General features: G+C 34.2%; 1 protein-coding gene across 6 annotated transcripts in view; it reads left to right on the forward strand.

Annotated features, from left to right (window-relative positions):
• The window catches only part of LOC110463327, a 19,084-nt gene extending 5,584 nt beyond the window's left edge, over positions 1-13,500 (forward strand). For 2 of the 6 annotated variants that reach the window (XM_021517865.1, XM_021517834.1), the window contains exons 2-6: positions 2,423-2,492; positions 5,398-5,462; positions 6,260-6,411; positions 10,910-10,990; positions 11,852-13,500. In XM_021517865.1, the coding sequence (XP_021373540.1) occupies positions 5,444-5,462; positions 6,260-6,411; positions 10,910-10,990; positions 11,852-12,193 (594 nt within the window). In that variant the 5' untranslated portion in view covers positions 2,423-2,492; positions 5,398-5,443 and the 3' untranslated portion in view covers positions 12,194-13,500. Of the gene's footprint in view, positions 1-1,513; positions 1,623-2,422; positions 2,518-5,397; positions 5,463-6,259; positions 6,412-10,909; positions 10,991-11,851 lie in introns of all 6 variants that reach the window. The other 4 variants (XM_021517850.1, XM_021517842.1, XM_021517856.1 and 1 more) reach the window with 4 other exon arrangements.
• The last annotated feature ends 245 nt before the right edge of the window (positions 13,501-13,745 follow it).

A 13,745-nucleotide genomic window follows, 5' to 3' on the forward strand; every position in this document is an offset into this window, starting at 1 on the left:
TTTTATTCTGGTTATTTTTAATTTCCTTCGTTAAAACACTAGGTCACTGTGGGATAGGAGATAGCTGTAATGAACAGAACTCCCCACCTGAGGTCGTAACAAAGACGTTACAGCAAGCTATTGTCTATCAGAGGATCCTATACTTATATGTATGATATGGCAACTTTATTGTAACTATCTTCATGATTTCTTACCTATCCTTGTTTTGTATCACTGACTTAAATTTTTCCGATATAATCTATGGCAGTGAGGTAGTTGATCAAATATTAGTATACAAGTTTCATGTGTATTTTTGGTGGATTTAATAACGATTTTAAATCAAAATTGAAGTTATCTGTTTGTTCGACTTGATCTTGTAAATCTGCCCTATGGCTATTATGGGTGTAACAGTAGAATAATATGTGGTTTATGGTTTCGGGTTCACCACAGTTTGGACAATCTGGATCTACCTCTTCTTTTTTTAACCGGTTAATATTATGTCCTAATTTGGTATATCCCAATCTGAGTCTGGTAATGACAGTTTCTTCTGTTTTATTTTTCCTGTATAGTTGCGTTTTATTTCGAACACATTCATCAATCGCTCTAAGCCAATTATTTTTAAGTTTTGACCAACTTTCCTACCATATCAATTGTGTTTTAATGTTGATAATACTGACAACTTCAGATATACTTAAGTCTACGTTAAGATGTATAACATCTGACCCTAAAGCTGCTTTTGCGAGTGTATCCGCTTTTTCATTTCCCGGTATGTCTACGTGCGATGGTATCCATTCGAAATTTAGAATAATTCCTAGTTCCTTTATTTGCGTGATCATGAATTGAATGGCGCTGAGTAATTTGGGTCTACTGCTATTACCTGATACTATTGACTGAAGTGAGCTAAGCGAGTCCGAAAGGATGGCAACTTGGTTAAATTTATTATGATTTTTCATAATGCCTATAAGTGCAATTTGGATAGCCATTAGTTCTGCTGTGTATACTGATGTTCTGTCGCTTATACGCAGTGACTTATTTATTTTGAAGAAGTTATTATAAATGCCTAATCCTACTCTTTCATTAGCTGGATTTTTGGAACCATCAGTAAAAAATTGAGTAAAATTAGCATATTTGTTGTTTATTAGTTCAAGAGATAAATGTTTTGCTGCAATTGGGTCATTTTGTTTATCTATTACTTTGAGTAAGTCGAGTGATACGTTTGCTTCTGTTTTAAGCCATGGCACCTGAAATTCCGTTTTACGGGAGATTTTAACATTTTCCACACCGTATTTCTGTTTTAACCTTTGTATTTCTGAAGGATACGGTGCCCTCGTCCTAGTGAGGGGTACTGAACTATTTTTAATAGCCTGATTTAGAAGGAATTTTTCACCATGATTCTGAGTTCTAGCCCAATACTTTAGCGTAAGATTTTCCCGTCGAAGGGTTAACGGAGGTTCACCTGCCTCTGCTAGTAGGCTATTTATATTAGTATTTTTTTTAATGGTTTATTTAACCAATGTGCTCGTATGTTTTGTAGACAAGTGTAGCCAATCAGAAAGGGTTTACCAAGAGAAGGGGTCATCCAATGGGAACACGGTTAAGTAAAGTATGGAAGGAAGTTAGAAAGAGCCCTTCGAACACACACGGTAGATATATTTGATAACTTTATCATAACCCTTTCATTGAAGCTTTCACCCATATACTTTCACCAACGCAATCATACGCAACCACCTGGCCAGGTTTCATCATACTCGCAACTTTCACATACATATGTGTGTGAAGTGTAGAATACTGCATCCACTTTCACTTCATAGTTTAGTAAACCAGTATTGGACCTTTTGTCAAAACCTTACTATGTATACGTACATTATAATCAACACAAACAAAAGACATTATATATTATTAAGGATAATGAGTGGTTTATGAATTAAACGTTCAGGATCTGCCTAATTGTACACATGGCCGAGTTATGTTATCGACCTAGCTATCGTTTCGTGCATATAGCGCCTCCTCAGCGTACAAAGAGCATTTCATTATGGCTTATTGCACGCAGGACCTATCGATAGAATATCAGCTTCCCGTGGTCTTATCAATTATTGAAAAGGCAACATTTGGTTGTTGTACTTTGCTATACGTACCTAGTCATCTGTGTTTGTATGTGTGCTGTATGCCCCTTAATTATCACACATTGATAGGTATACACCAGAATTGATCGGGGATATTACATATGTATACATAAGGGGTTTGATAGATGACTGTATACATAAACACCCTGGGTGCCCGAACACTAGGCCCTGGAGCTGGCAGTTGGTTAACGATGAGTAGCGGAGTACTTATATACTTACGTTCAGAGTTGAAATATGATCTAGTGTCTGTAAGATGATTTTATCCATTGTGTTTTGTTTGATGACATTTAATTTGAATGACATGCATCTTTATTCGACAGTGTTGATCAGTTTACATGGAATTTGGTGATGATGAATAACCTACCAGAAATCTATTAGAACACTAATGAGGTAAAGTTCTGCGACTGGATCTAAGGTATCACATGTTTTATAAAAATATGGTTATATGAAATTTATTCCAGGCACCCGTAATGGTAAACGAATAAGAATGTTTTGTAATATTAAGTATTCACCCGCTCATTCCTCCTTAAATAGCAGAGACTTAACGTTTTTAGAATTTTATACACATGGGAGTATTATTTGCCAATTGAAATTTATAAAATACCCTTAGTACATGTATATCAAGCATAATTCTTTCGTGGCAATAATTTCCTTGGTTTATATTTATCATTATAATAGAGGCATGGCCTATTAGCTGCGTTTACTCATACAATGATAAATTATCTACACAATTAGCAATAAAATATTTATTTAATCATCAGTTATTGAAATTAAGAATGGGTGAGGTTATCATATTTAATTTTAAACAATTCTATTCTAGTTGTATATGTTCATCTGTACAACGGTATATTTTAAAACAGTCTCTCCAAAACAAATATTGAAAGTTATATGTTAGGGTGCGTCGCAGGAGAATGGAGAAAAAAATATTGCTTTGGAAACAAACAAAAAAGATTAGAAGGAAATATTACATTAAATGAAAACTAATAAAAATCCATGATAGGATGATATTTTATCAGAGTATTTCATTTTTTTGGGAACCAATTTGGTTATATTGCAGTGCGATGAGGTCGATTAACCATGCATTTATTAAAACAATAACTATCAATACCACAGAGACAAGGGATCAGGTATGTTAACCAAAAGGAGAGACAGTTTATTTCTCCATTCAATATAGATTACAAAATCGCTAAATCATTTATTTTAATTGATGATATATATCTAAATAAAATTCAATAGTCGAAATTACTAAAACTGTATGTTGTTATGATGAAGGAATAATGCTGAGGGTAAAATATTGTTGGTTTCGAAACAGCTTAGTTTTGTAGATAAATCTTAATTGAAACCCCTTATAGCTTAAGTTTGTCCAATATCCAGATTGAGGGACAGATGGTGGAGGGTATAAGGTTATATAGATATACCATTTTATAATTGTGTTAAAACTAAATTGGACTGTTTCGAAATAAAATAAGCTAAAATGTTTTCTTTGAAACAAAACTATAGTTAAAGCTGTAAAACTCGAACTTGTAAAGACGTGTGTAATTCTGGGTTGTTTTCACGAGATAACATAATACTGAAAGCGTGTTTTGCATCATGGGAAAATAAAAATTAAAAATGTAACTGCAATACATACATGAAGACAACGCTATCAGAAAGAGGTAACTTATCAATGACATGGTAAAGTATCCTTATAAAACGTCTATGACTCGACCGAAAGTAACTTATCAATGACATGGTAAAGGATCCTTATAAAACGTCTAGGACTCTACAGAAAGTAACTTATCAATGACATGGTAAAGTATCCTTATAAAACGTCTATACAGAAAGTAACTTATCAATGACATGGTAAAGTATCCTTATAAAACGTCTATACAGAAAGTAACTTATCAATGACATGGTAAAGTATCCTTATAAAACGTCTATACAGAAAGTAACTTATCAATGACATGGTAAAGTATCCTTATAAAACGTCTATACAGAAAGTAACTTATCAATGACATGGTAAAGTATCCTTATAAAACGTCTATACAGAAAGTAACTTATCAATGACATGGTAAAGTATCCTTATAAAACGTCTATACAGAAAGTAACTTATCAATGACATGGTAAAGTATCCTTATAAAACGTCTAGGACTCTACAGAAAGTAACTTATCAATGACATGGTAAAGTATCCTTATAAAACGTCTATACAGAAAGTAACTCATCAATGACATGGTAAAGTATCCTTATGAAACGTCTCTACAGAAAGTAACTTATCAATGACATGGTAAAGTATCCTTATAAAACGTCTAGGACTCTACAGAAAGTAACTTATCAATGACATGGTAAAGTATCCTTATAAAACGTCTAGGACTCTACAGAAAGTAACTTATCAATGACATGGTAAAGTATCCTTATAAAACGTCTAGGACTCTACAGAAAGTAACTTATCAATGACATGGTAAAGTATCCTTATAAAACGTCTAGGACTCTACAGAAAGTAACTTATCAATGACATGGTAAAGTATCCTTATAAAACGTCTATACAGAAAGTAACTTATCAATGACATGGTAAAGTATCCTTATAAAACGTCTAGGACTCTACAGAAAGTAACTTATCAATGACATGGTAAAGTATCCTTATAAAACGTCTAGGACTCTACAGAAAGTAACTTATCAATGACATGGTAAAGTATCCTTATAAAACGTCTAGGACTCTACAGAAAGTAACTTATCAATGACATGGTAAAGTATCCTTATAAAACGTCTAGGACTCTACAGAAAGTAACTTATCAATGACATGGTAAAGTATCCTTATAAAACGTCTAGGACTCTACAGAAAGTAGTTTATCAATGACATGGTAAAGTATCCTTATAAAACGTCTAGGACTCTACAGAAAGTAACTTATCAATGGCATGGTAAAGTATCCTTATAAAACGTCTAGGACTCTACAGAAAGTAATTTATTAATGACATGGTAAAGTATCCTTATAAAACGTCTAGGACTCTACAGAAAAAAATGACCTTATAACTATTTCTTTTCTTTTCAAGACATCATCATTACAACCAGGAGATACATAAGCAAATAAAAGATGCGATTCAAAGAAATGCTAACTTACCTTGATTGTGAATGAATTAATGAAAGATCTACTTCTACCTTTTTTTTCAAAACAATAAAATTTTACAGATGTTCGAAATCGATCAATACAAAAAAACCATGATAACGCAAATAAATTAGAATGTTTTAAAACTATTTCCCAACTTTGCTATGTATTAAGAAATAAATGTTAAAATTAATTTGTCACTTATCTGCTTCAGGTGTTAATGATGGTACTGTTGACTGTGGCGCCCTCGACTATGTGAGATGCGTCCTAATACTGCCGGTGAGTTACAGTTTAGGTACATTGCATGTCTCTGTGATCACAGTGATGTTCATTACAAGGGTTTGATTTGAAGACGTGAATCGGAATGCCCCTAATAATGCCCGAAATATATAACAAACTGACACACATTTGATCAGAGATTTTATGCAATTACATTTGTATGATGAAATGGAAGTTTCATCAGAGATAAACATTATTGTGTCAAGCTGGAATACATATATCAGAAATTCTGAAATAATATAAGTACTTCTCGATTTATTTGAATGTTAAACACCCTAATCCATGTTTAAATATAGACGAGTTTATGGACCTACCTTTACAGGATTATCAGTATTATTGATTTGTTTGATTAATTGTCTGTAAATATCACATTTTATCATTTAAGTTACCAATACAGAAACCCAGCAATCAACACTTTTATTTAAACAGTCAATTTCATTTACCTTGAAAACAGTACACACAGTCCTTGATTATTATGTATATATAGTCTTCAAAAGCCCAATTGCTTTCGATTTCCAATATTCGAGTTGCAGTTGACGAAGTATCCCGAACTCAGTATATCTCAAATAATTCGTTAGAATAACGTGCAACAGTGTATTACCTGATTGACCAACGACCTATCAAGCATAAAACAAATCCAGAAATGTTCTTAGAAGCCTGAAAATTCTTTCATATTAATATCATAATCGGCTTTAAAAGACATTACTATAAAACTGTCGTGCCAGATACTTATAAACAACATTATTAAACATGTTTACAAATATACATACATATAAATAACAAATGTTTTAATACAGACGAGGAGTCCAAAGCGGCCCGCACTTGGTGGTTAATACTTTTGATGGTAATAACTGCGGGTATTGCAGGATTCTTCCTCGCCAGACCCTTCGACAATGGGGAGATTGACACGTACTACTTACTGCTGGGCGGAGTAATCAACATCTTCATGGTACGTACATTTTCTGTCAGAGTCTCTGATTAAATATGAATGTCAGTATACGATTTTACACGAGATCCCATTTCATATCGTATTGATAGAACGAGTCTAGAATGTGTTAACAGTACTCTTACAGTATTATCAAGTACTCTATCAGTTTGAAGACGTACTCTAGCAGTGATATACAGTACTCTATCAGTTTGACAAACTACTCTATCAGTGATATAAAATACTCTAGCAGTTTGGCAGCCTACTCTAGCAGTGTTATACAGTACTCTAGCAGTTTGACAAACTGCTCTAGCGGTGTGATAAAATACTTTAGCAGTTTGAAAATATACTCTAAAAGTGTTATAACATAATCCAGCAGTGTGACAAACTACTCTAGCAGTGTTACAAAATACTCTAGCAGTGTTATAACGTACTCTAGCAGTATTTTAAAGTACTTTAGCAGTTTGACAATGAACTCTAGCAGTGCTATAAAGTACTCCAGCAGTTGGACAAAGTACTCTAGCAGTGTTATAAAGTACTCTAGCAGTTTGAAGACGTACTCTAGCAGTGATATACAGTACTCTATCAGCTTGAAAATGTAATCTAGCAGTTTGACCACGTACTGTAGCAGTGTTATACTAGAGTACTCTAGCAGTGTTACAAAATACTCTAGTAGTTTGACAAATCACTCTATCAGATTGACAAACAACTCTAGCAGTGTTATACAGTAATCCAGCAGTTTGACAAACAACTCTAGCAGTGTTATAAAATACTCTAGCAGATTGACAAACTATTCTAGCAGTGTTACAAAGTACACTAGCAGTTTTGCAGTCTACTCTAGCAGTGTAATAAAGTACTTTCGCAGTTTGACAATGTAATCTAGCAGTGATATAAAGTACTTTAGCAGTTTGACAAACTGCTCTAGCAGTGTGATAAAATACTTAAGCAGTTTGACAATATACTCTAAAAGTGTTATAACATAATCCAGCAGTGTGACAAACTACTCTAGCAGTGTTACAAAATACTCTAGCAGTGTTATAACGTACTATAGCAGTATTTTAAAGTACTGTAGCAGTTTGACAATGAACTCTAGCAGTGCTATAAAGTACTCCAGCAGTTTGACAAAGTACTCTAGCAGTGTTATAAAGTACTCTAGCAGTTTAACAACGTACTCTAGCAGTGATATACAGTACTCTATCAGCTTGAAAATGTAATCTAGCAGTTTGACCACGTACTGTAGCAGTGTTATACTAGAGTACTCTAGCAGTGTTACAAAATACTCTATTAGTTTGACAAATCACTCTATCAGATTGACAAACAACTCTAGCAGTGTTATACAGTAATCAAGCAGTTTGACAAACTACTCTAGCAGTGTGATAAAATACTTAAGCAGTTATACAATATACTCTAAAAGTGTTATAACATAACATAACATAAAATACTTTAGCAGTTTTGTAGTCTACTATAGCAGTGTAATAAATTACTTTAGCAGTTTGACAATGTACTCTAGCAGTGATATAAAGTACTCTAGCAGTTTGGCAGCCTACTCTAGCAGTGTTTTTAAGTACTTAAGCAGTTTCAAAATGTACACTAGACGTGTTATAAAGTACTATAGCAGTTTGACAAACTACTCTAGCAGTGTTATAAAGTACTCTAGCAGTTTGGCAGCCTACTCTAGCAGTGTTATACAGTAATCCAGCAGTTTGACAAACTACTCTAGCAGTGTTATAAAATACTCTAGCAGATTGACAAACTATTCTAGCAGTGTTACAAAGTACACTAGCAGTTTTGTAGTCTACTCTAGCAGTGTAATCAAGTACTTTAGCAGTTTGACAAACTGCTCTAACAGTGTGATAAAATACTTAAGCAGTTTGACAATATACTTTAGCAGTGTAATAAAGTACTTTAGTAGTTTGACAATGTAATCTAGCAGTGATATAAAGTACCCTATCAGTTTGGCAGCCTACACTAGCAGTGTTTTAAAGTACTTAAGCAGTTTCAAAATATACTCTAGACGTGTTATAAAGTACTCTAGCAGTTTGACAAGGTACTCTAGCAGTGTTATAAAATACTTTAGCAGTTTGACAATGCACTCTAGCAGTGATATAAAGTACTCTAGCAGTTTTGCAGTCTACTCTAGCAGTGTAATAAAGTACTTTAGCAGTTTGGCAATCTACTCTAGCAGTGTTATAAAGTACTTCAGCAGTTTGACAATGTACTCTAGCAGTGGTATAATGTACTCAAGCAGTTTGACAATGTACTCTAGCAGTGAAATAAAGTACTTTAGAAGTTTGACAATGTGCTCTAGCAGTTTTATAAAGTACTTTAGAAGTTTGACAATGTACTCTAGCAGTGATATAGAGCACTCTAGCAGTTTGACTACGTACTCTAGCAGTGATATACAGTACTCTATCAGCTTGAAAATGTAATCTAGCAGTGTTATAATGTACTCTAGCAGTGATATAAAGTACTTTAGAAGTTTGACAATGTACTCTAGCAGTGATATAAAGTACTTTAGAAGTTTGACAATGTACTCTATCAGTGTTATAACGTACTGTAGCAGTTTTGCAGTCTACTCTAGCAGTGTAATAAAGTACTTTAGCAGTTTGACAATGTACTCTAGCAGTGATATAAAGTACTCTATCAGTTTGGCAGCCTACACTAGCAGTGTTTTAAAGTACTTAAGCAGTTTCATAATGTACTCTAGACGTGTTATAAAGTACTCTAGCAGTTTGACAAGGTACTTTAGCAGTGTTATAAAATACTTTAGCAGTTTAACAATGCACTCTAGCAGTGTTATAAAGTACTTTAGAAGTTTGACAATGTACTCTAGCAGTGTTATAAAGTACTCTAACAGTTTGAAGACGTACTCTAGCAGTGATATACAGTACTCTATCAGCTTGAAAATGTAATCTAGCAGTTTGACCATGTACTGTAGCAGTGTTATACTAGAGTACTCTAGCAGTGTTACAAAATACTCTAGCAGTTTGACAAATCACTCTATCAGATTGACAAACAACTCTAACAGTGTGATAACGTACTCTAGCAATTTCACATAATACTTGAATAGTGTTATTACGTACTCTAACAGTTTGACAGCATACTTTAGCAGTGTTATACAGTAATCCAGCAGTTTGACAAACTACTCTAGCAGTGTTATAAAATACTCTAGCATATTGACAATTATTCTAGCAGTGTTACAAAGTACACTAGCAGTTTTGCAGTCTACTCTAGCAGTGTTATAAAGTACTTTCACAGTTTGACAATGTACTCTAGACGTGTTATAAAGTACTCTGGCAGTTTGACAATGTACTCTAGCAGTGTTATAAAATACTTTAGAAGTTTAACAATGTACTCTAGCAGTGATATAAAGTACTTTAAAAGTTTGACAATGCACTCTAGCAGTGATATAAATTACTTTAGAAGTTTGACAATGTACTCTAGCAGTGATGTACAGTACTTTAGCAGTTTGACAATGTACTCTAGCAGTGATATACAGTACTCTAGCAATGATATAAAGTCATCTAGCAGTTTAACATAGTAATCTAGCAATGTTATAAAGTACTCTAGCAGTTTGACAAACTAATCTAGCAGTGATATAAAGTACTTTAGAAGTTTGACAATGTACTCTAGCAGTGATATAAAGTACTAGAAGTTTGACAATATACTCTAGCAGTGATATACAGTACTTTAGAAGTTTGACAATGTACTCTAGCAGTGATATAAAGTACTTTAGAAGTTTGACAATGTACTCGAGCAGTGATATAAAGTACTTTAGAAGTTTGACAATGTATTCTAGCAGTGATATAAAGTACTTTAGAAGTTTGACAATGTACTCTAGCAGCTATATAAAGTACTTTAGAAGTTTGACAATGTACTCTAGCAGTGATATAAAGTACTCTAACAGTTAAACATAGTAATCTAGAAATGTTATAAAGTACTCTAGCAGTTTGACAAACTAATCTAGCAGTGATATAAAGTACTTTAGAAGTTTGATAAAGTACTCTAGCAGTGTTATAACATACTCCAGCAGTTTGAGAAAGTAGCAGTGTTATAAAGTACTCTAGCAGTTTGACAAACTAATCTAGCAGTGTTATAAAGTACTCTAGCAGTTTGGCAATTACTTCAGCAGTGCTTTTACGTACTCTAGTAGTTTGACAAAATACGTTGGTAGTGTTGTAAGCGTCCCCACTAGTTGTGTGCATTGTAGGCACCACTAATCGAGTAAACTTCCAAAAGTCTACATACACTTACTACACATACGTAGATGTTATTGTATATAATATTTCAATATAGATATTGTAAGAGAATATGAATCATTATGTTAAAGAGTGACCTTTGCGAGATAGCGGTAAAGATCATCTTTTATTGTGACGTCATTGTAATTTATAATGTTTTGTTTATGTCCTTGTCAGTTCGAATAGAGACCATTGATTATGCAGAAAACGTTAAAGTTTTTCCATGAACCTAATGGGATGTATTTTTGAGTTCGGGTTATAATGGATCAATATGAATATTGTAGGTGAGTGTAATTGGTACGGCGATTTGGCAAATCTACACCACCGCACGGGAGGAGAGGATCGTCGTGACCAGGAAATATGTCGTAAGAATCTAACAATTTATTAGGACCCGCATCAAAAATGTCGGTGCCATATAGTATCCACCATGTGTGTCCGTCCACATATTCTCTGATGGCAATCTAATATAATGTGTGCAATAGACGTTGAACCAGTTGCTACGGTCAATGTAACTGTACTAAAGATGAGCAGGGTACATATAGGTATCCTCCCTATTTTAACACATCTCAAACTGTTCTACACGTGCATTATTCGACGCAATAGCATGATGGGTGCTAGGCTATTTCACACATACATGGTAAATCTGCCGTGTATCTTTTTAAAAATATTTCTTAGGTAACTGATTAAACTTCATACATTATTTATTAATAACAATTATGAATCAGGTTTTCCAACTTGTATTTATCCCTTCCGTCATTGTGAAAGGCATGTGCTTTCCACTACACAAACCGACCACCAAAAACCACTAAACAAAGATAGCAAACGTAAATCTTATTCTATGTTATAAAGGCTTAATAGGTTCTTTTTTGTTGGATTTTATGAAATTATATATATTATATATATTTGTATATCCCGTAGAAAACATACAAGTTGGTGTGGATATCATAGGAGGCATAGTCTAATGAGAAAACCAACTTTTCGGAATAGTACATTATATCACGGTCATTGAGTAAAGTTATGTATGTATCACACAAAATAAAGTGCCAATTATTTCGCACAAAAAAAGATGGATTGGAATAACTAAAGGGATAAATACACGGATAAAAACCCTAGTATATATAAATTATTGTTCTGTAATATACTGTAACTCTCTTGTCTAATGCGACTCTTATAAAAATGCTGCTGTTATTCTATAAAGTTACCTGGCAATGTTCTTTTCGTTTCAGATTTTCGTCCTGATAGGTCTTGTTGCAAAATTTATTTATCTGAGGAGTGTTCAAAACGCTGCTTTAACTAGATGTGTTCCGAATATGGTTGAGGAGTGTCGAAAGGCAATAGAGGAAGCGGACTACAGCCCACTGGTGACCGTTATAGGAGACCTTCTCCTCTTTTCAGCTGTTGGTGTTTTAAGTGTTTTCCTAATCCATTTTGTATTAGACCCGATAGACAGAGAAGGTTTCACTGGATGGATATCACATTTCAATAAACTTAAAGATGATAGAATTAAAAGTATTCCTCAGGATGTTAAAAGTACAGACAGTGATACCACAGCTACAGAGACAGTGTGATATCGAATACACGATGCGTAAACAGAATGTGTTTTAAGTAAATGAATAATTCATATCGTATGTTATGTAAGAAAAGAAGACGTTTTTCTTCAAAAGTCTTTAAAACAAATGGCAATTCTGGCAAAAGTCTTTTAACCAAATGTCAAAAGCAATACCTACACATATGGGGAAAACCGATATCAGGAGTTTCCTTCAGTGAAAGAGACTTCGAGACAATGGGTGCATCAAACAATAATGTCATAATAACTTCACACCGGGTGCAACATGAGCTAAAGAGGGTCTGCGATATGTGCAAGGGGGAGACGAGATGAATAGAGAGAGAAAGAGAGAGAGATATCATTTGTTTTAGTTATAAAACGCTGAATTTTACCTAGAATGTTGCTACATGAGTTCACAGTTAGATATCGTCTTGTCGTTCTGAACCTGCATGAACTTTAAAAACAGAATTGGTAATTAAAGATACTTGTGTTACCTTTACATAACACAGCATGAATCACGTATTCGATTGGAAGACAGAAGAGAAAGTTAGAAACAAGGCCAACTTAATTAAGTACGGTTATTATCTCGAACCCAGGTTACAGTGATAGCATTATATAAGCGTTGCAGTTTGATTTTGTCTACGTTATTCACTTATAATTGAGAATGCTTATTTATAATGAGTATTCTTAAAACTTCATTTGTCAATTTCATTATAATACATACATCAAAGAGGACAAATGGCAAGGTATGCTAGGTTTTGCAGCATCAAAGAGAAATAGTGTGGCTATGAAAGCAATAACTAAGGATGACGGTCGTTATACTGTGCCTGAGATGGCTCATATGTGTGGCGTTACAGAGGACAGTACACATCACATTCTGACCAAGTGCTTGAAAGTGAACAATCTGTGTGCCCGATGGATGCCCCATTTGCTGACATCTGAACAAAAAGCCAAACTATTTTAAATGTGCTAAAGATATTGAAAACGTACAGTAATTGCGACCAAGAAAGTTATCTGAGCTATTTACATGTGTGAAACCTGGGTGTATTTTTTCCAACAGACGTATTAAAAGAAAGCGGTGGGTGTCGAGAAATCAAGCAAGGCCAGTAAATGCAAGAGGTTTTAAAGGCGCCAATACCGTTTTGTGTGCCATTTTGTTTTCGATTCTAGCGGGCCTTTGGTTCAATTACCGTGCAACGAAGGGAAACGATCACTGCCACATTTTACAGAGAAAAAGTGGTGAAGCCTATAGGAAGATTATACAATGTGGATGAAAAAGCGTTCAAATAAAGGGTTGAGTGACATCAAGCTATTTCACGACATCCAATAAACGCAAAATTTACTGTCGTTTTTGAAGCAGGAAAATATAGCACAGATTGACCAGCCACCTTTTTCACAAGATCTAAGTTCCTGTGACTTCTTCCTGTTTCCTTTTCTGTAAAAAACACTCACCGGGAAACTGTATGCCTCTAGGAGTGTTCTGGGTAGTGCAATATTCCAGTGTTATCGCCAGTATACCCAGAGCCCGACACGATTTACTTCTTCCGGAAGAGGAAGAGGGTATTCCGGAAGAG

Source organism: Mizuhopecten yessoensis, unplaced genomic scaffold, assembly GCF_002113885.1.
Source record: "Mizuhopecten yessoensis strain PY_sf001 unplaced genomic scaffold, ASM211388v2 scaffold1501, whole genome shotgun sequence".
Lineage (NCBI taxonomy): Eukaryota > Metazoa > Mollusca > Bivalvia > Pectinida > Pectinidae > Mizuhopecten > Mizuhopecten yessoensis.